Source organism: Melospiza melodia, chromosome 12, assembly GCF_035770615.1.
Source record: "Melospiza melodia melodia isolate bMelMel2 chromosome 12, bMelMel2.pri, whole genome shotgun sequence".
NCBI lineage: Eukaryota > Metazoa > Chordata > Aves > Passeriformes > Passerellidae > Melospiza > Melospiza melodia.
Window position 1 is genome coordinate 24,407,491 of NC_086205.1, and position 22,582 is coordinate 24,430,072.

The window sequence follows — 22,582 nt, forward strand, 5'->3', positions numbered from 1 at the left end:
GTGCCAATACTTTTACAGAATCTTAAGAGCTTTAGATAGTGGATCCATGGGGAGGGATGGCTTTGATCTTGTAGATTTTGTTTAAAATACCTTTTAGAGAACTGGGGACCTGCTGCAGGCTGTGGGAGCTCTAACAAGTTTTGGTGTAATCTGATTTTAATTTACTGTAATCAAAGCAAGGAAGGCTCTGTCCTTAGAAAAGCAGAGAGTTAAACACCTCAAAAGAGCCAAGTTTAGAAGTCAATGCTCAAAAATACAACAGAGACAAGTGTTCTGACATTACAGTTATTTATTTGTTTTTGAGTCCACGATCTATACAGGTATTTACAAGGCATGGAAATGGATAACAGCACAAAATACAATTGAGGTATAAGCTAAGAGCACAGTATGTCATGTTTCAATAAATATAATTCAAAATTTGTAAACTAAGTGACCAGATAGATGCATCTTGTCTACTAAAACCATATAAAATATCTGTTCAATCTCACGTGAGGTAGAGGACAGTTTTGTGTGTCATGTGATGCAACCACAGCAACGCTGACAATAAGACTGTACATCATTGGCAAATATTAAAAATTGTTGAATGCACTGATCATTTTTCACAGGCTTTTCTATGGTTTCAGAATTGTCACTCAACCTGTTGCCTTGAGCTAACATGGACTCAGCTGTTTTGCAGCTACTTTCTGTCATTTGAGAGAATTATACTGGCATGTCAACAGCAATAAATACTTCAGAGAGTGAGGATGAAAACACAAAAAACATTCTGTCAATCACAGAAAGCAACGTGACGGCAACGAAATATTTCAGACCAACTTTTTATTATTTCCTAGAATTCGTTTAAATACAGTACAGCTGTGCTTTCCTTTAAGTGAGGTATCTCTTAGAAGAAAAAAAAAATCAATTGATATTGTTACACTTAATTAATTTTCAAATAGCAAAATTTTATACCATTGCTGTGCTTGATGAAGTGCTTAAAACTCATTTTTCAAGCATTTTCCAACTGAACCACTAACCCTGAAAAAACCAATTTGCTAAGTAATGGAGACACACTATAAAATCATCGTGCAATTCGTAAGCAATAACTGCTTTCACAAAAGCTAAAAAACAACTGCATTTTTAAAATAGATATATGCAGCAAATAGAAAATTCTACAAGCTTTCTGTAAAGAAAACCAATGAACACTCACACTACAAATGCAATGAGCAAAAAGAAAATTGAAATTTGCAGCTTTCTGCTGCTTACTATCAATGGCTTAAATAAAATTACCAAAATATTGCAAGCACAGGTTAATAGGTAGGAGAAATTACGTCTTTTGTAGACTTCACCATGTTATAGAAAACTCTGTTGTGTGGATTAATTACACGAATTAAGTGCAGAAAAAATACAAAGTTGTTATCTTTACTGACAATCAAAATATATACTCTACAAACAAGTGAATTCTAGGAAGCTGACCACGACAGCATTTCGAGGCCAACTTCCCAACTAATGCTAGGAAAGGTTTCCAAAAATTTCATAACACATTCTAGCTATCCCCTCCCCCAGTACAAAACAAGAATGTATGAATAAAACATTGTGACTTCTAAAATTCAGGCCAAGACTTCTTTCTTTTCAGGCCACCAGTAGCTTTATGCTCCCACCCAACTTTTCCTACATCACTAATTGCATTATGCCTTTACTATGTACAGATGGTTTTACATCTAAGCTATCAATATATTAAATATAGAATAAAATTAGTTTAAGAATGTGAAACATAACTACATTCATCTAAATACTCCAACTGAACGATATGCTTTACAAAAACTAAAACACAGACTTAACTAAGTTTGGAGATTTAGATAAAAATCTCTTTCATTGAGGGACACCTGGTTACACTGTAAGTGAGGTGTTTCCAGACTGCCAAAATTACAAGAGTTTTATGCTCTAAGCTCTCATATTTTATTTATTAAAGTATACAAAGCATGTTAAATTTCTCTGTTATAAAATATAGGAGCAAATTAGTTATTCACCCCCAATCCTACTTATTCCAAAAGGTGCACTAGGCAACTTCCATCTTGGTGTAGGTGTTTAAGAAAGCAACTTTCAAATTATAGACAATTTTAGGGCTTTGTTCTACAGGTTTCATGTCACAGCTACCTGGTAAAATTACTTCTTGCCTGAAAAGGTGAGCAAGCAATGACTGAAGGCAAACCAAACAATACATAAAATGAGCATGCTGTGACTAAAATTAAAGATCTAATGACTGATTTAGTCTCTACCATTAAGTGTGCACTTAAATGAGGGCCCTCAAGTGTGCATTCCAAGTTCCTATGTCAGGCTGTAAAATGAACCATTCAACAGAATCAGGATAAGGTAGCAAAAAAAGGTCAACATATATTTTTTCTAAAACTTAAGAGCATTATTTACAATTTACTAGAAAACTATCTTTCAGAGACTGTGAGCACACAAAGGTCTATGGCACATTCATGTATACATTATTACTTAAAATCAGTATAAAATTAAGTCTACACATATGAAAATTGTTTATGTTACGTCCAGAGCCTGAAAGTAGTATTGAAGAATTTTAAGAGGATTACAATAATTTAAAATGCATTCTAACCTTAGATTAACTAAGTGGAATATTTACAAAGCTACTTTTAAGGTCATTTTAATAAATGTTCCATTGGCTTTACCAGCCAGATGTTCAAAAATAATTAGGAGGGCCTTATCTGCAATTGGAATTGGTGAAACTTCCTATAGCTGCTGGAGCTCTTGCAACAGTGAAAATTTTGGTACAAAGGATGGCTCCCTTTTTATTGGTACCAAGGATGGCCACAGCATTTCCAGAGCCTCCAGCAGTGACCCAAGTGCTGGCTGAGGCACAGGAACCTGGGCTGCACCAGCCCTCCCTGGCCAAGGGGAACCTCTGAGCAGGACAAGAACACAGACAAGACCTGAATGGAAATGGAATATTCACTATCCTACTACTAGAATAATCCCAGCAGGGTTCCAAACATCCAACAGCTCAGCTATAAATGCTGAGGTGCATCAGCTGTGAGAAGGAGCTGAGGTTTTATACCCACACCCACCACCCCAGAAGCAGCACAAAGGGACTCTGTCCATCCTTCAGCAGCACCCAGGTGGGATTCCCCAATTCCCAGCCCATCCCACAGGGCAGCCTCAAGCTCTGCTCCCCAGCCATCAAAGCTCCAGCAATGCTCCTGCCTGCTCTCCCTGTGCCCACTCGTCTGGTGGCTGGACAACAAAACATTCCTGGTGTTTTCAAAGCAATGGTGCACACACAACCAGAACCACTGAGTCAGCTCCTTTCCCTCCAAACCAAGCTGCAAAGACAGGCCTGTTCCTTTTTAATTTGTTTTTTTTTTTTCCTCTTTTTTTCTTTTCTTTTCTTTTTTTTTTTTTTTTTTTTTTTTTTTTTTTTTTTTTTGTTGGTTTTCTTTCCAAAGGAAAAATTTGGAGATGGGAGCTGAAGAAGAGAAAAATATAATCCTGGTATTCTTTTCCAGCAGTGGGTGGAACTAGATGATCTTTAAGATCCCTTCCAACCCAAACCATTCTATGATTCTCAACACTGACACAGAAAATTTTTTTTTTCATCTAACTTGCTTTACTTGTCAGTGTAAATATGACACAGAGCTCATAAACAAAATTGTACAGTTATTAAAAAAATCATCCTAATACTCCATGTCATTTAATTTACCACCTCATTTCTCATTCAATTTAAACATATGTGCAATTTTATCTTTCTCTGTGATATTCAGTCTTGTTATATCACTAACAGAGAAACAAAAAAGGAGTTTTCAGTTTTACTAGTTGAGGGAAAAAAAAAATCAGTATAGGCTTTTACTAGTGGTTTCATCCAAAATTAACTGAATTATTAAGAGAATATTAAACTTAAGTACCTCAAACCAGAAACTAAAAGTTAAAACTATATAGTGAAACACTAGAATTACTAAAATATTCCTATCACTGACATGACCAGCTGACATCTGCCAGCTGTATCCACTTTTTTGGAGAGAAGTGCAAAAAAGTTTTTCTTCATCCAACTTTAGCCATGCATTTAACCCACTAGGAACCAGACTTCAGAAGTACTCAGACATTATATATATACATAAAACAGTAATTCTGTACAATTACACATTTCCCATTGTTATAGCTTAACAAACATGCTGTATTTTCTTAATTCATGGTAACCCTACCATGCCATTCAAATACAGAGACTATCAAAATGATTTTTCAAAGTGCCATACCTCAGAATTTTATATTTTAAGCTATGATCACAATGTCAGTTAAGGCCTGTTCTATGTGATGAAAGAAAAATCCGCAAGTTGGCAAGAAGCTCAAAGTGTGAAGGCTTAGGGTACTGAAGAAATTAATACATATTCCTTTATAATAAATATTCTTTTTCTTGAAAGCATTAATATCTGAAAAACAGCGAAGTCAAGCTTTCTCAGTTTCTAAATGGAAAAGCCCCACCTTTAAGCCTTTTATTAATGTTTCTTTCATACGTGCTAGACAGAAAAAAACAGATGAAAACTTGTGAATTTTTAACTTCCCAAGATTCCACTGTAACTGCAATTTTTTTTTAATTCACAAACCCAAAACCAAACAAAAAAACAACCCCTAATGTTTTCCAGCAGAGCAAGCAAGTGCTGGCTCTAACACTCCTTAGACTGATAATGAGCTGTTAAATAGACAATACTGAAAAGATCAGCTGACTTCACACAATGAAATTATGGGAAAAACTCTTGCTGGTAAATCACTTTTGATACTCAATCATCAATCAGTTGTGGCAATTTTGAGCTCTGTCTTACAGACAAAAAGCTGCCTTTACTTTCCTCAGTTCAAGAATATTTAATTCTCACTGAAACCCAAACTATTTAAGACCTTGAAGAATGGAGGATATTTTTAATGTACTTTTATAACTGGATGTGCAATTGATAGCAAAATAAAGATACCCACATATGTTTTAACAGACAATGTTAAAAGGTGTAGAGTCCTTAAGACTGCATTAGAAATAGACAGAAACTGGTCACTCTAAATCAAGAGTTTAGTATTTTTCATCGTTTGAGAAAAACACCAGTACAAATCAATGCAGATTTTCATTGGCTAGGAAAATCTAAAAATGTCTATCTCTACTTATTTATATCTATGTATACGTTCATCTGGACCTGTCTGGGAAATACAAATCCAGAGAGAACACTTTTTCTCAGCACAAAAAAATTGTTCACAATCATTAAAACCAAAACACCCTGTTTGAAGGACACAGTCATGCTTCCTCTTCCAATTTCTATTTTCCTTTGCCATTTTTGGAAGATTTCAGGATCTGCAGCTTCAACTCCTTTATCATCATCTCCAGCTTTTCCCGGGCCTCTCGTTCCTGTCTCAGCTCATCCTGCAGCTCTTGTCTGTCTGCCTCTGCATGATCCAACCTCTGCCTCAGCTCTGCCAGCTGGGAAACACAAGAGACACAGAGTAAATTTTAGCAATCATCAAAGACTCACAGGTGGTCACTCTGATCCAAGTATTTCAGCCCACCAGAATTATGCGGTTGTCAAGTTATCATTTACCTGCTACACCATTATCAAACAATGTCAATGTGCAAAGTTGCATAAACCTCATACTATAATTAAAAAATGAGAAAATCTAATTTTTAAATGCAGATAAGTTGTAGCTATATGAACTGTCACACCAGACTGTCAATAACACACAGAATCTGTTGGGAAAAATTGTGATGATGTTTGCATTGGATGTGACACAAATTCCAGAACAAACTGCATTTTTTCATTTCCCAGGTCCATTTCCCTTACCTTGTTTCAAAGCCTGAATGTATTTCTAGAAGAAACAAAACCACCAACACTGTTTTCTGATATTCCTTAGTATAAATGAAATATTTAGAAAATCTTGAACATAACCATCTGTGTGTGTGTGTGCTCAAATATAAACCTGAGTCCACACAAATGTTTTTGTGATATATTTTGTGTTTAGACACAGAAGTTAAGTATTCTTTTCCACTTTGTAATACAACAAGGCTCAAACTTGCTAGAACTCACCAAAATTATTTACAGTGACATCTGGAAACATCTTTTCAAGTGTGGGAAAGTTCCTTATTGCTTATAGTATACTGCCAGCAGTTAAAACAGGGAGGAGACTGGAAAGCAGCATTGATTCATGGGGCTAAAAGACCATTCAATTTATTTATAACTTATTATAATTTAATTCCATCTAAATTTATTACAATTTAATTCCATCTAAAAACCCATCTGCCTTTATAATGATAGGTGTGCATCAGTACCTGATGTACATTATCACTAAGCATCCATCTCACTGAGAATTAGGAAGACAACTCATTTGAAGGAAAGAGCAGGAACATACAGGGTATTAATGGTGTTCACAGAATGTACATCATCACAATTTTTCCCAACAGATTCTGTGTGTTATTGACAGTCTGGTGTGACAGTTCATATAGCTACAACTTATCTGCATATAAAAATTAGATTTTCTCATTTTTTAATTATAGTATGAGATTTATGCAACTTTGCACATTGACATTGTTTGCTAATGGTGTAGCAAAAGGATGGCTGTGCTGGCTTTAGAGAAACACCACATTTCATCCCCACTTCAATAATCAGAAATATTTCAGCAGTTTTTGGCCAACAACAGGCTGTTAATGCTCTAAGTGCTGACTGCACAAGTGCTGCAGAGAAGTGCTGCAGTGCAACAGTGCCCACTGCCTGCATGCTGCAACACGTCTGGCTTTGATTTCCAGCTCCAAGGAAAGGCTCCAGGACTGGTTATTCTGCCTTACCATGACTGACAGGGTGAAGCAAGTGTTTCAATAAAGAAGTCAAAAAAGGGGACAAGACAGTGCGTATTCAGACAGGTCCACAAAGGAGAAGAGACTTTTAAGCAAGCTGCAAATACCAAATTCATAATTCTGTTTAATGTACAAGGATTCCTCCTAGTCCACAGTTCTCAGACAGGAAAGGCAGCCTGGGCAACTGCTTCAAGAGCACATCAGATTAAGGCTTTTTAAAATGCTGTATCCACAGCTTGGGGAAGTTCTCTGTTCCCAAGACCTCTGTTTAACTCTGGTGCTTCTTGGAACCAGAATCTACAGCAAGATGTAAATGGAAAAAAAAGGTTGAAATTATATGTCATGAATAGATCCACCACAGAGGTAATAATAACAGAGTAAACTTTTACACAAGGAATGTATGCAGTTTTCAGAGTCTAACTTCAAAAGGAACACACAACCAACCTCCTTGGGGAACAATCCACATTTTCACCCTCCAAAGGGAGTGAGCTGCACAAGCCCTATAAAACATGCTGTACATGATGATCTCCATAAATTAAAACATGTTGTTACTTGCACTAACAGGGCTTGTACCAGATGTTTAGTAAATCAGGCCTTAGTCAGAGAGGATTATTTCTGGCAGCAAAGGCCAGGAATCAGTGGAGTGGGATGTCATGAAATTAAATTCATGAGAAGGATTTACGATCAGAGTCTCTGCCCTACTCACCAAAAATACCAAAACCTGTCTCTCAAGTAGTGCCTGTTTCTCAGTTTGAGTCAGTCTGAACAGGAAATATACACAGCTGTGAACAAAGGACCACAGAGCTTTACTGAGCTCAAGTTTTAGATTTTGCTCACTTTAAAAATGAGCTGGTTAAGATTAGTTTGCTGTGATACAGTGCAAAATTTAAAAAATTAATCATAACTACAGCTGATTTTTAAAAGGGGCATTCCAAGGTTCCCTTTGTCATTAACTGTATTTTTACCCATTGGAATAACCTCCAACATAAAAAAGCTATAGTAAAAGCCAAAAGGAAAGTGAGAGGAAGAAATAGCTCCATAGGTTTTGACATATGAATCTAAAGGCTAGAATGAGAGACACCAATATGATTTTCATTTCCAAGAAAACTCTTGGCCAAATGTTTTGGCAGAGCCCAGAAGGGAATCATCAGATACTGCAGGAAGTTCTACCATCAAGCAACATGAGGTAAGGTATGAGCAAGGTATGCTGCAAATCTGACAAAAAGAAGGTTCAGAGGTTTGGATTTATTTTTTAATATAAAATAATAATAATAATGTTTAAGTCTGCGTCACGGGCAAGCCCACATACATTAAAAACAGAATTTGTTTTAAATGAGGATGTAAGAGACCTCATGTTTAAGTTTAATGTTTCATCAATAATGTCATACGTTCCTGTAAATCACATTCTGCCTTGGTTTCAATCAAGGAACAGGAAAATAAATATTGCTGTCACTGACCTATTTTGGTATCTGTCTGTGGTGTCAGAACAAACAGAGAAAACGAAACCCTAAGGTGGCTGAACAACACCTTCACAATTTCCTGATACACCAAACATGTTTTGTTTGAAACAAACCTTCCCTTCTCACCTGTGCTGCATATTCAGCTTCTTTATCTTTTTCCAAATTGGAGTCACAGCTACATTTTTGCTTCATCACTTGGTCCAGTTTCTTCTCCAAGTCTCTCTGCTCAAAATAAAATTCTTCCATTCTTTGTGCATGCTCTGCTTGCAAACATTCGAGTTCTTTTTGTAAATTCTGCTGCTCTTCAGTCAGTTCCTTCATAGCTTTAGAATTGCTTAACATTTCCACTTCCTGTAAAGAAAGATCAAGATCACATACTCCTTCCTTCAAACACCAGAAAAGTAAACAAAATCAATTTAAAAGTGTTTCTGGAACCAATGAGGCCAAAAAGACCATTTGTAACTACCAAGAACAACAGCCTGATAATGGTATTTATCTACTTATCAATGACAGCATGGAATTCTGTAAAATGCATTCTGATTTTTAAGAAATTACTTTTATGTCCAAGTACATGGAGCTTTCAGAAACAAATTTACATTTCCAGCAGTGAACCTCAGGAAGCAGAAGCACTGATTCACTAGAATATACTTTGAAGATGCAAGAAGCGTAGCACCAGAAAACAAAATCAAGTGTTTGATTTCTTTGTCCACTGACATTTTGATATTTTTAAACTTGCATTTTTTTAAACTTATCTACAAGCTTTACCTCCAACAGCAGAACAACTTTAAAGTAGCAGCTCTAGGGCCCTACCTGAGCTCCTAGATTCTGAGATTAATGTTTAAATTAAAATAAAATAAATTAAAATATTAGGTCTGTTCCATGGATGCAAGAAGCAAAGACAGTATTTCACTGAATTCAGAAAACAGAAATGTCACAAATAACCACCAGCTTTTAAAATAATCCATTATTAAAGAAAAGACTAAAAATAAAATCCCTAAAAGCATGGCTTAGCAAATGGGAATAGGAAAGTGGTATTCTTTTTTGTACAGGGCAGTGATAAGACCATCCCTAGAATACTGATATCTGCATCTTTAAAAACCTGAAAACTGAGAAATTTTAGAAGATACAGCAAAAGCAGGAACTGCTTAGACCCAGCAGCTGCAAACTGAAGAGGCACCACTTCTTAGTGGGCTCAAAACTCATGAGCATAAGGGACATTGAAGATTTGGTGTCTGGATTTAAGCTGAGGGAAAGATGATCAGTGTGCTCTGGTGTTTCTAAATGATGCAATGTGTGATGCTGACAGAGGAGCCAGCCAGCCCACAGCAGCTCCCTGCTGCCCAGGGGGAAATGCAGCCAGACTGCCACGGTACCATTTGGAGCTGCTGCTTCCTCCGCAAAATCGTGTTCAGCTTCTCCTGCTGCTTGATGTAGGTCTTCATGACTTCTTCCATGATCCTGCCCTTGTCATCCTCACAGCTGATGTCCTTCATGAGCGTGGGGGACAAGGTTCGTGCATCAGCAGCTCCCTCAGCACGGCCGGGGTCCCTGGGGGGTTTGGAAGAAACGCGCTCGGGCTTTGCACCTCTCGCAGGACGAGCTGACACGGGAGGATCTACACAGGAGAAAACAGAGAACAATGAGCACAGAAAGTTCAAATTCCAGAGTGAAACAAATGCAAAGAAAACTTAAGATTACAAAAAGGTGGAGGGAATTTTTGGAAACCTGAAGTGACATCACAAAATTCTAGTTCGGTGTAAAGCTTTCCAAAATTCTGTGGTATAAAAATCAAAGCCCTCAATATAATTCTCACTACTCACCTAAACGTTTATTTGGCTGCTCCACCCCAGTTTTCAAGTCAATTTTTTCCTGTTCTTCAAGAGAAACCTCTGGATAGGAGGCAGCTTTTTTGTGCTTTCCACTACTGAGCTTCTTCTCTGAGTGCCCAGGTGAGGATTTATTAACTTCTGAAGCTTTTACTGATGTTTTTGCAACATCCTTATATTGAGATGCAAGAGACACATTCGGGGCAACCACTTTGTCACACATATAAAGGTAGTAACTGAAAAAACAGCAGAAGAGTAAAATTCAGAGGTAAGACAATAAAAGATGGCTGGTTGAGAGTGGGAAGTTTAATTTAACATGAGTTCAAACTGTGAAAGCATCAATGAAAAATAAGCATGTCCTTTTAAAATTCTTCCTATGCAAAAGGAAAGGCTAACGACCCACTTAATCTTTACTGAGTAGATTATCTAGATAAGGTTTTGAGGCTATCAAAAAGTAGATTTTTCAAAATGGCTTATTTTAAAAAAATTACAGTAAATCATATGAAGGCTTCATTTAAATGCAAAGAGTGAAACTAGGATGCCACTGAATCCAGACTCTCCAGCATTTTCATAATCCTTATATTATGAGGATGGGAGGTGATCAGTGAAGTGGGAATGAGAACCTCACTTAAGTAACAAAGCTGTGTTCTGACAGTCCTGGGGCACATCTGAGACCAATGCTGGACCTTCCTCCCCAGGTACACTGAGCTGCCCATTTGGATTTTCACAGCTCCTGGACTCCTGGGAGCAGCCCTGTGTCCCACCTTCACCTCAGCCTAGTGCAGAGGGAAGGGAGCCCCAGGTGTGCTCAGGGCAGGGCCAAGATCACCAGTGTCACTGGAGTTCCAGTTGATGCCTTCAACACTTCCCTTTCTCCTGGCTCTGGAGGAAGGCACTGGCAGAAACAGAACATGAGGGCCCAGCACAGAATCTCCTCCACTCCCCTCTGCATGGGAACCAGTGTGATGTGTGTGCACCAAAAAGGGTCTGCCCTGACCCAAATTCAGGACCTGTGCAAGCACAGGGTGAGGGCAAGAGGAGCATCAACAAAAACCATTCCCCTCACTGCTGCAGGTCACAAATTGGGTAAGGAGTCAAGGAAATGCACTTGGTTTCTAAAACCAGGAAACCATCCCACAAACAATTCAGCTGCAGCCCTTGTTCCACTGTGGGAGAAAGCCTTCAAACACCTCTTGGAAGTCTCTTCTGGAAGGAAATTAAGTGGTCCTCATGGTAAATAGGCCCTGTGCAGCTTTCCACATGCATGCATTGTATTACCACATGAAAGATCAAAAGTTACCTCTCTCATTTCTAGTAAGAAAGGGGAAATTTTAATTACATTTCAATTGTATTGCCTGCTGAAGAACACCCACAGGTCACAGCTTGAGTCTTATACCTAAAACCACTCATAAGCAGTTCATTAGTATTTATATTAAGAAGTGCATAAAAATTTAGGGTTAAATTATTCCTGTGTGATACCTGAAGAGTTTTCCTCATAGTTCAGATTGCAAATACATTTTTTTCAGTTTGAATTATACCTAAATAGCCAAAAGTATTTGAACACTTGACAGTGCTTACAGCTCTACATAGAAACTCAGTTACCTGGGGTGGAAAAAGGAAGGTGGTTGAGGATCAGTTTCTGCTTCTTGCTTTATAACTGGATACCACTGTGATAATTCCAGGTTCTGCTGTGGCTCTGCCTAAAGGAATTAAAATAAACTGGTAATTGAAACATGGATACAAGTTATTTACATGTTCATAAGCACTCCTCAGAGAAATGGCATTTACACCATTAATACAGGTACACCAGAGAAAGTGGGGCACTGGGAAATGGGGTGTCTTTGGCAAAGGTGCAGGGTGATGCAAGCCACAGAATTCTTTGATCTCCAATTTACCACTGTGGGCAAAAGAGCAATGAAATTAAAGAAAAACATCTTTATCTAAAAGCTCTGCTGAGTTTCCAAAACTCTTCTAAACAAGCCTGGGAGAAACAGAAAGCAGAAACTAGGATTTCCAAAAGGTTGTAGGAGCCTTTTGTAATAATGTGTCTATATAAAGTAAGCAACTGCCAGACACTTTATTTCAAAATTAAATGGAACAGTGTGCTGGTGTACCAGGGACAGAACTTTCTTCAGTCATCACAAATTTTTATTACACAAGTAGGCAAAGCTGCTCCCAGTAGCATGAAAATGCCATTCCCTTTGCAGTAGCAAACAAAATTTACTCAGGTGCATCAGAATACATAATCTTAAAAACTTCTGTGTATTTTGCATTTGGAAAGCAACTCTTGTTCTGTGTGTCTTGAGAAATGTTTTTGGAACTACTCTGTACTTAAAATTCCTGGTGATACTGGTGCTCCCCTGCAAAGTTGCTCTTAATTTCAAGTGAAAGGTGTCTCACCATATATTTACAATATTCTCAGAGCTAAGAAATGGATTGACAATTTCACTGTACTAGAACAGCCTTGGGCCATGGGGTTTTGGGTAGGGTGTGGTTGGCTGAGCCCAGGCAGCTGCCAGGCACCCACAGAGCTGCTCCCTCAGCACCATCCCCAGGGCATGGAAGGGAAAAGAGCAAGAAAGCTCCTGGATGAAGATAAAGCTGGTTTAAGAGGTGAAGGAAAGAGAAAAACACAAGTGAAGTAAAGGGCATGGCTCAGTCCACCCTGGATGCCAAACTCTCCTTCTCCTCCTTTTATTGCAGTAGCCAGAACATTGGCATGTTAGCCACAGTTTTAGCCACAAATCCAAAGCCCAGCACCACACAGGCTGCTACAAAATAAGTCAACACCATTCCAGCCAGACCCAGTACCTTCCACAAGCTGCTCAATTATAAAACAGCTCACAAAGTTAAATAATCCTGTATTGACACCTTTATGTAGCATTCTAATATCTCCACAACGTCTTATGCGTTACACAATCAGAGAAGTTTGTATTTTCACACCCTGGAACAAACCTTTAGAGAACTTCATCCCTGGCAGTGCCACAGGTGTGAGCTGAGCCATGCTCTGCACAATCCCACAGCCCCAGCCCTGGCAGGGACCAAACCCCAGCTGCCCCATCCTGGCCAGGAAACTCAGCTCCCACAGTGAAACTGAAATTCAACCCCTGCAGCTCCTCAAATCACTTCCACAGACAGAAAGGAGGGAGGGAACAAGGAAGAGAAGCTCTGGAGTTGTAAAGTCATAAAAAGGCTTTAAATAAAAAAGATTTGAATAATCTCTAGAAAAACGGCCTCACCCTGACACTTGCCAAGTTTTTTCTACTTACTCAGATCATTCCAATAATTTAAATAATCACATCTAATCTACTTATACTGCAGCTAGTATGCAGTGATCTGATTTTAGCTTCAGATCACATTTGTCCATATTTCAGGACTCACATTTTAACATGCTTATATATTTACATCTGAAATTATCAGGTCATCTCTATTTCAAATTACTAGGTCAGATTTTTTTTTTTTACCTATTTCAAGTGGAAACTGAATTTACTGTCTACCCGTTAGGTGAATCTTGCAAATGAATTTCATAGCATGCAATCAAATTCTTTACTTAGGAAAGAAAATGAAATGTTACCATAAATAAATGAAGTCTTTTTCTAACAGGATTCTTCCCCTCACCATTCAGGTAAACGAAATAAGGCATCTATTTTTATATATATATATATGTGTGTCTATTTTATTACCCAACAATTTGTTTATTTTAGATGCTCTTAAATAATTCTATAAACACAGCAAGTTGAATTGAATTTCTTCTACTCCAACTGTTAAAAAGGGTTACATAAAAAAATACTTATTTTTCTTAAAGGTTAGTTGGACAATGCCATTCTTTAAGGAAAAAAAAATATAAGTAAGTAATTATTTCAGTGTAATCATTAAGCCAGTAGTTTTAGCAGAGATTGGATTTATAAAACTGTGACCAGCTCAAGGAATCAGCCTGAGAAGGAAAGCAAAGTTTTAGTGCAGAGATGATGAGAAACTGTCGCAAAGTCAAAGGGAACAAGGATCTGTCAGAGCAGGAATCAGCAGAGACTCGGTGACAGCTGTTCCATGAAGAGCAGGTGGATGTTGCACTGCAGCCTAGAACTCCACAGAAAATTGTAACAATCAAGCACACAGCTTACAGCTCCACAAAGAACAGAAAGGAATTAATCTCAAGAGAACTTTGCTCTTAAAATATTGAAACAAAAGCGTATTTGCACTGTGAGGTGAATAAACTCAGAGTGAAATGCTAAGGAGAAAGGCAAAGCATGGCATCCAGGATGCTCCAAGGACTATGGGATTTAATTAATTCATTATTACTAGATGGGCAAAGACCTAGCCAAGGGCAACTGCTCTTCCTGGGTCCTCCAAGACAAGCACAAAGGATGTGTCAGCACTTCTGAGGACTGACTCAGCCAAGGTGGTGAGGAGGTGACAGAGCAGCAAACAGAACAGCCTGCAATAAACTCCCCTAGGAGTGCAAGGAAAGGGAACGTCTACGTGTTGTACCTGATACCTGAAATGAGGAAAAGAAGTGGTGGCTGCTCCATCCCTGGAGCTGCTCAAGGCCAGGCTGGATGGAGCTGTGAGCAATGTGGTCTGTGGAAGGTGTCCCTGTGCAGGCCAAGGGCGTGGGATGAGTTGAACTTTAAGGTCCCTTCTAACCTAAACCACTCTGTGATTCTCTGAAGCAGCCTAAGCTCTCCCAGGACAAGGAAAGGGAAACTGTACTCCAGCACTGCCTTCTTAAACGTTTTTACTCTTTTCTACTTCCCAGATGAATATCCACAGGACGAAAAAACCCCAAAACCTCCCTCACCATTGTACCGTGCTCAGGTTTTCACAGCTTCTGACTCTGTTTTCACACATCTGCAACAGAAGACTGCAGAAAGTTTTACAATTTAATTTGTACCAGTCGAGTCCAAATTACTGCCACTGCTCATTTCAGCTGGTTTTTTTTTTTCATCTTTGCAGATGAAACTGAAAGATCTCATTGTCTGAAATCTGCAGCTGTGGGAAGGAAAGCAGCATTTACAGGTGTGAACATGGAAGAGTATTTCCACTGCTGCATCCACCATGCTGTAGTTTCTTTCTTACACTGGCACTGCAAGAATAAAGACTGACATGTCTTTATCAGTTGAAAAGCAAAGTCTCTTTGCTAGGAGACTGCATCTTCAAATAATTCAGCATGTGGAAGCCTGCCATACTGCAGACTTCCATGGGAATCTGCTGGTAAAATCTCTTCCTGCAGACTGGCACCACTGTAACAATACCTGTTACTACAGTCAGCCTTCCTGCAACACCAACTTTTCAGAGATTTGTGCAGAAAGGTGTCAGCTCATAGCACCCCTTTTTGGGCTCAACCATCTGTGCTGCTCCTGCTGCTATTTTGAAATCCACCACAAAACATCCAACAGGCAACATGGATTTCTCAAACCAGCAGCCATCAAACAGACATAGACACACTGAATACACTGAAAAGAACTGTCATGGGGCAGAAACCATTAAAAGCCTATTAAAGTTTATACCCCAAAATTGTGTTTTCCATGAATGAGGACATCTATGATATTAATGTTTCTCTGCTGCTTGTCCTATTATTTAAAGTAGAAGCTCTCCAAGGGACAAATAAGCTCTGTATTTTGGAACCACAGCACAGACTTGCAGCAGTATTTTAGGAAAAAATAAGATGTCTATTATTAACTATTGTCAAGATACCGGCCCACAGCTCATTACTTGGGCTGCTTAAAACCCCCTCTTTTTGGCATATTTCACTGCACAAGTGGTTTAAACAGAAAGCTCTTGCTGAACAAGCAGGCTTTGGGCTTCTAAACAGCCATTTAGCAAAGCACCAATACCCTGCACACAAGTCATGAGATGGGTGGCCAGCAAGCCAGGTTGCCATCCAACCCACGTGTGCATGCTGGAGTACAAATAACAAATGAGGAATTCCTTTGTAACACTTGATTTTCAAGCTCCTTTCTGCTTTGCTCAGCTGCTGCAGCACACACTGCATAAAACCTACTCAAAGGTCAAATGGGAGAACAAGAATTTTCACAACAGCCTGAATTTTCCAGAGTCTGTACACCTTAGGACAGAACAAGAACCAACCAAGCCAATCCAGCTCGAATGGTTACTTGCAGCCCAAAGAGGAAAGAAATTACCACCCCTCTTATTGAGAAATGTTATTTCCATGGTGAAGCTCTCACAAATTTAACTTAGGCTTGATGTGACAAGTATTCCCACTTAGAAAAGCCAAGCAATGCGCTTCTAAAACAAGTACTTATGTGTGAGCAGAGAGAGATCTGGGAGTTTTACACCAGGTGAACTTACTTTGGACCGAGTCCTTTTCTGATTTTTCTCGCTGAATTTCTCCTTCATTTCCTCCAGGAGATGCTTCAGCTCCCTCTCCTCCGACGTGCCCAGGTATTTTTGGTTAATGTGCAGGTAGCAGTGCCACTTGGCCGACTCAAAGCCCCAGTGGCAGGTCCTCTTGTCCGGGGATCTGTGTGAATGCATCACGAAGGTCTGGGGCGAGAACATCCCGTAGCATTCCAAGCACTGGATACACGGGTCATCGGGGGCAAGGTAGAACTGAGGTGCAAACAGCCCCTGGCACTTGCCCAGGCATTCGTGCTCCACCTCGAAGGCACTGCCAGTCTCTTTCAGCTGGGCCAAGGTGTTCTTGCCAGGGAGGAAGCTGCCACTTTGGGGGAAAGTGCGAGGGCGCAGTAAAGCGTTGCATAGTCTCTGGGCGTCCGTCAGCGTGATGAGCCCGCAGGACGGAGCGTTGAACGGAAGAATTCCCAAAACCTTCAGGATGTGAAGCTGGTCAGAAGTGCACCTGGAGCAGTAGATGTAGAGCTCGTCACACACCGTGTTGATCTGCTGCAAGGAGAAGTCTCGGAGAACCGAATTCAACACTTGAGGCAAGCAAAGTCTTTTTTCTCCTCCGACTTTGAAGCAAGAGATGGATTCCCCCTCCAGCAGGGTCTGTGTGAGTTCTGTGGAGCTGTCTGGAGGGATGAGCAGCGGCCCAGAGAGGACTTGTGGTGATGGGAGAGGCAGGAAGACAGTGGGTGACATACTTTCCTGGGAATACCGAGCTGAAAAAGCTGCAGGTCCACCCAGCGAGCTCTGGCTGCTCAGGTGGAACTGTGCCAACGTGTGCTTCAAACCTGGATTTAAACTCAAAGGCTCAGATAGTGAAGCACTGCTTGGCTTGGTGCTTTCCCCATCAGCCTCCACCGGAGTTTCATCATAGTCATCCAGGTTTTCCTTCTTTATTGTTGGCAATTTATTTATTACTACCTGTACTTTGTTATTTACATGCATTTCTGTCATTGCTTTTTTCAGTGGAGGACTCCCATCCTCTTGGATCCTGCTCCTTTTTTGGTCTGAGACCAGACCTAGAGGGAAGTTTATCTGTGGGCTTTCCATTGCTTAACACTGGGCTTTAATTAAGCCAGTCCTGAATGTGCATTTTCTTGCTTTTTCATATAAAAAATAGTTTCATGTGATCTTGGATTACCTCAGGTACACCAAGCTGCGCGCTCCTTTCATTAAAACATTACTTCTTCAGCATCCAACAGTAAAAAATGTAACCCATTTTGCATGTAATACCATAAAATTACTAATGGAGAGGTTACACTATATTCTTAGTTATTTGTTCAATTTTATAATATAAAAACCCCAATGTAATATGTATACAAAAGGTTTTCTTCATAGCCCAGCCACTACTTTACACAGTAGTCTTGTCCAGCAATTTAGTAAAAAATGATGCACTGATGCGTGCTCATCCTCAATCTTTTTTTTCCTTTAAAAAATATACTGTCTTTTCAAATAAGTCTCTATTTAAATATTAAAATAGAAAAATGGGCTCAGTTAGAAGAATGTCAATCTTAACGAAACTGATCCAAAGCGTAGTTTAAGTTGTGTGAAAATTTTATTCAGCACTTTCAGCTCCCAGAGATCAAACACAATCTTGAGGGCTTGCTTTATTGTGCTGCCAGCTTTATGATTTCACCACCACCACCGTGACAGCTACTATGGCAGTTCACAAATAAATCCTGAAATTAAAGGCTGATCCAGAGCGACGGCAAAAAACGAAACGTCCCTAGAGAGTCACCTTTCGCACAGATGTCACTGGCGTGTGTCAGAATTTTCCCAGCCCAAGTTATTAGTAATAGAGGTGAGATCCAGGCCATGGGCTGAATGCATGCCGTGTGCTAGCACAGAGTTCTGCCCGTCCTTCCTGATAACCTGTGAAAGAGAGAGAGGCCATCACAAGCAATGCCAGAGTCTGCTCTGTACCTAAAGGGGCTTCAAGACAGCTGGAGAGGGACTTTTGACAAGGGCAGAAGTGTGACAGGAGTCACAGGACAAGGGAGAATGGCTTTAAACGGAGAGAGGGAAGGTTTTAATTTGATACAAGGAAGAAATTATTCTCTGTGACAGCAGTGAGGCACTGGCACAGGTAGCCCAGGGAAGCTGCGGCTGCCCCATCCCTGGAAGGGTCCAAGGCCAGGTTGGACAGGGCTGGGAGCAGCCTGGGACAGTGGAAGGCGTCCCTGCCCATGGCGGGGGAGTCGGAAGCAGGTGAGCTTTACAGGCCCCCCTGCACCCATCGGGGATTCCCTGCCAGAGGCAGGGTGCGCTCCCCGGTAACTCGCGGAACACCGGGACGAGCCCCGACCGACGGGCGACACCGGCGGGGGAGGGGGCGGTCCTGGAGCGGCTCTCCCGGCATGCACGCCCCAAAGGACGGGCGCTCCGGCGAGCCGCGGGCCGGGCACCGGCCCCCACATCCCGGGCACCGACCCCTGGCCCCGCAGCCCCTCCCGGGACGCCGCACGCCGCCGCTCCCTCCCGCGCCGTGACTCACCCCGGCCCCGCCGGCACCGCTCCGGGCACGGCTCAGCCCTTCCCCCTCCCGCCGCCGGGCTCGCCCCTCCGCCCTGCCCGGCTCCCCGCTGGCCCCGGCCGTACCGCGCCGCTCCGCCGCCCCCGTGTCCCTGCCCCCCTCCCATCCCCGGTACCCCGCTCCCCCTCTGCCCGCCGCCCCCGCGCCGCCTCTCCGCAGCCGCCGCTCCCTCCCATCCCATCCCATCCCAACCCATCCCCCGGCGGGCGCTCCCGCCCTTCCCCCCCGGCTCCGCCGCCCCGCTCCCCGCCGTTCGCAGTAAGTTCCCCGGCTGCTCACCCGGCGCCGCGGGGGCTCCGGCGGCCGCGGGGAGCGGAACAGGCGCCGCGCTCGCGCCGCCCACCCGTGACCTCACTGCGGAGACCGAGACGGCGGCGGCGGCGGCGCGCGGGCACGAACCCGCCGGCGGCGCGCGCCGGCCCCGCCCACTGTCTGGGGCAGCGGCGGGAGCGCCCGCCCGCCCCTCCCCCGCCCGCCGCCGCCTCAGCGCCGGGAAACCCGGCCCGGCCTCCCCCCCCCCGCCGCTCCGCCGCCCGCGGGGAAAGAGCAGGAAGATAAATTAAAAATAAAATAAGTAAATAGATATGTGTAATATACATTAAAAAGTGAATATATATGGAAAAGTGTTGTTTCTGCCCGGGTTCCCCTCAGCCCGCCCGGTCAGAGCCTGCCCCGCGCCGCACTGTCGCCGCTGCCCCGTCGGCGGCCGAAAGGGGCCGGCTGAGGGACGGGGACGGAGCGGCAGCTGGGGCGGGGGAGGGAGAGCGGCCATGGCAGAAGGGGAAAAGCCGGGCTGGAGGAGGGCCAGGCGCTGTCGGGGAGCTGTCGGGCGTGTCGCTCGCCTGAGGCGCAACGGCGGCGGCGGGCAGAGGCCGCCAGCCAGGGGCTCTCCGTGACTGTCCCTCAGTGACTGTCCCGCAGCGGGGCTCCCTCAAAGAGGAGCCCTCGCTGACTGTCCCTCAAAGAAGGTCCCTCAGTGAGAGTCCTTGAGGGACTGTCCCTCAAAGAGCGTTCCTCGGCAAGGGTCTCACGGTGACTGTCCCCACGAGGGTGGTCCGTGCTCTGGCACCCCACTGCTGGGGACAGGGAGACGCGGGGAAGGCGGGACAGTGTGAGGGCGCCTGTGCCCGCAGCACTGTCACAGACTGCTCCCTCCAGCCACGGAGATGCTGAAGCGCAGGAGATGTTTTGGGAAGCGAAATGATCAAACCGCGGAGAGGCGGGGAAGATGCTCTTCAGGGACAGCTTAGTCGCTGTACAACTCGTTCATGTATTACAAGTTTCTTCTGCCTGCAAGAAGCCCAAAGCTTTTCAGTTTACATCTTCGTGAAGACAGCGCTTCAACTGGGATTACGGCGCAATCCAATTTGCCGTTTCCTTTCATCCCACACAGTTACATATTTTGATGGGAGCACAAAAGCACAGCGCATGAAAACGGGGCGGTTGTACAAGCACCAGGCACCGCTTAGCACCGGCCAGCGCTGCCCTAAAGCCGTCCCAGGAGGATTATGGCACAGCCGCAGAACCCGCCTCGCTGCTGAGCTGCTGAGAGGCGTTTGGTGCTCTTTAATCCTTGATTTCGCACCTTTGATATGCTCGGGTTTCCTCTGGGCTGCCTCGCTGATGGAGAGGCCCTTGAGCATCACTGCAAAGCTGCTTCACGAGTCACCTCTTAACTCGTCACATCAGTTGCACTATCTGCAGCAATATCTACAATTTCTTTGGATCTGAGTGATCTTTAAGGCCTCTGCCAACCTCTTCCAAACCACCAAGGTTTTATAGAAAAGCAAACATTTTTGCAAAGAATACTAACACCCACTGCTTATTTATTAAGCAGATATAAGGGATGCTTAAAAGCCACAATAATATGGCAGAATTAAACACGAATTCTAAATCCACCAGCTTTTGGAGCAGATTGTGAAAGATATGAACATATGAGGGAATCATCTAGACATTACAGACATTCCTGTCTGCTTCACCCTCTTGGACTTTATGACCTGATCAAAAAAAAAAAAAAAAAGGCTTCAAATACCAATCAATGAAATGCACTATGTCATAATCCCTTTCAAATTTACTGAAGAAAATGTAACATCTAACATTGGAGTTGGACTGATGAATGTCTGTGAGGAAGGCAACATATGTAGGCAGATATTCCATCTTTTATTAGACCTCCTGGTGTCATGGAAGCTTAGGATTCAGTGGCATTGTTTAATTTGTTGGGGTTTTTTTTTCAGGTTCTGCAGCAGAAATGTTCCATTTCAGGTTACAGATCCTGGTAACTATTGTGCTGTAATGATAGTGTTGCTATAGAGCTACAATAATCAGGCAATAGAAGACAAAGTTTGTAGGTAGAGAATTGTCTAAAAAAAGGTGTTAGCTCTGCCCACAACTTCTACTGTGGACTGTGAAAAGCAGTTCTGAAGACACTGCACAATTAAAACCTGAGTTACAGACCTTTGCAAGAGGTAATAAAGTGCACTAATAGCACAAGAGGAATATTGCTTTGATTAATAAAGTGTCTGAATTTTCAAGAAGGGCTGAGGCTCTGGGGAAGCTCACAAACTTCCCTGATATACAGTCCCTGAAGATACACAATTTAACTATAAACTATGCCCTGGAGAGCACAATTTAACTGTGAACAAAGATGTGCATTTTCTTCTCTGATGAGATTATATTATGCTTTTTAAAGAAAAAAATCACTTTGGAAGTCATGTTTAATAGTAAGTTGTAACAGTTCAGACTCTTAGCTAATCTGTCATAGGAGGTTTCACTCTTGTAAAATAGATATCCTATTACAGGTTGTGTTTTAAGCACAAAAGTTGATAGATTTTGGCAGACACCACATCCTGCAGGACAAATCACAGTGGGGACAGTGCACAAAACACTTCAGCTCCTGAAGGACTTGAACTATTCCTCTGGTGTAAGGGGAGTATAAGCCCAGACACTTTACTCATCTTTAGAAGTCCAATGTGGACACAAGAAATTCCTGGTTTTATGCCTGAAAAAAAACCACCTCTCACAAAAGCTGCACAGATCTGGGATGTATATGCTGCTTTGCCTTCAATTATTGGTGATTAAATGCTAAGAGTCCACCTTTCAAGTATTCAGTCCAGATCCCTTTATTATAAGCAGAAAAAAAAAAATTAAAATAAACCCATGGGGGATCTCTCTGCGAAAAAATGCAAGATATGGTAAAATCTGTTTTTCCTCCAAGGGGCTCCAATGCCTACCTTCTCTCTTGCCAGGAAAACATCATTATTCTGTGGTCAGTTGCAGATCCCTCTGTTGCTACAACGCCTCACACCATCCCTGCAGAAGCGAGGACGCCTGCTTAGCACTTACCAAGTGTATGTATAGATTACCCAAGCTATTAGCTTCCTCCATAGAGTGCCTCAGCATAAACAATTGCTCAGACTGAGGCAGGAGCAGCTGGGCACCCAAGTGAACAGAAGCAGGGAGCGTGCGTGGGGGGAGGTTAGCATGTAAGATGTGCAGCCATCTGCAGCGCTCGCCAGCACTGCCGACGCACAGCCGCGCTAACGGGCAGGACAAAATCTCTTTGAAAAGAGACTGAAATACAGAA

At 42.3% G+C, this 22,582-nt stretch overlaps 1 protein-coding gene across 3 annotated transcripts; it reads right to left on the minus strand.

The window, feature by feature from the left end:
* Positions 1-271: 271 nt before the first annotated feature.
* Positions 272-22,396, minus strand: SKIL (SKI like proto-oncogene). Of its 3 annotated transcripts, none has more exons than XM_063167339.1 (7): positions 22,230-22,396; positions 16,410-18,338; positions 11,703-11,800; positions 10,095-10,336; positions 9,648-9,889; positions 8,401-8,625; positions 272-5,449 (listed from the first exon to the last, which is right to left on the minus strand). In XM_063167339.1, the coding sequence occupies exons 2-7, from the start codon at positions 17,514-17,516 to the stop codon at positions 5,288-5,290; spliced, it is 2,076 nt and encodes a 691-aa protein (XP_063023409.1). In that variant the 5' UTR covers positions 17,517-18,338; positions 22,230-22,396; the 3' UTR covers positions 272-5,287. The 3 variants fall into 3 exon arrangements, with proteins under 3 accessions (XP_063023409.1, XP_063023408.1, XP_063023407.1); XM_063167338.1 differs by lacking the exon at positions 22,230-22,396 and adding an exon at positions 19,279-19,349; XM_063167337.1 differs by lacking the exon at positions 22,230-22,396 and having other exon boundaries at positions 16,410-18,740.
* Between the last annotated feature and the right edge of the window lie 186 nt (positions 22,397-22,582).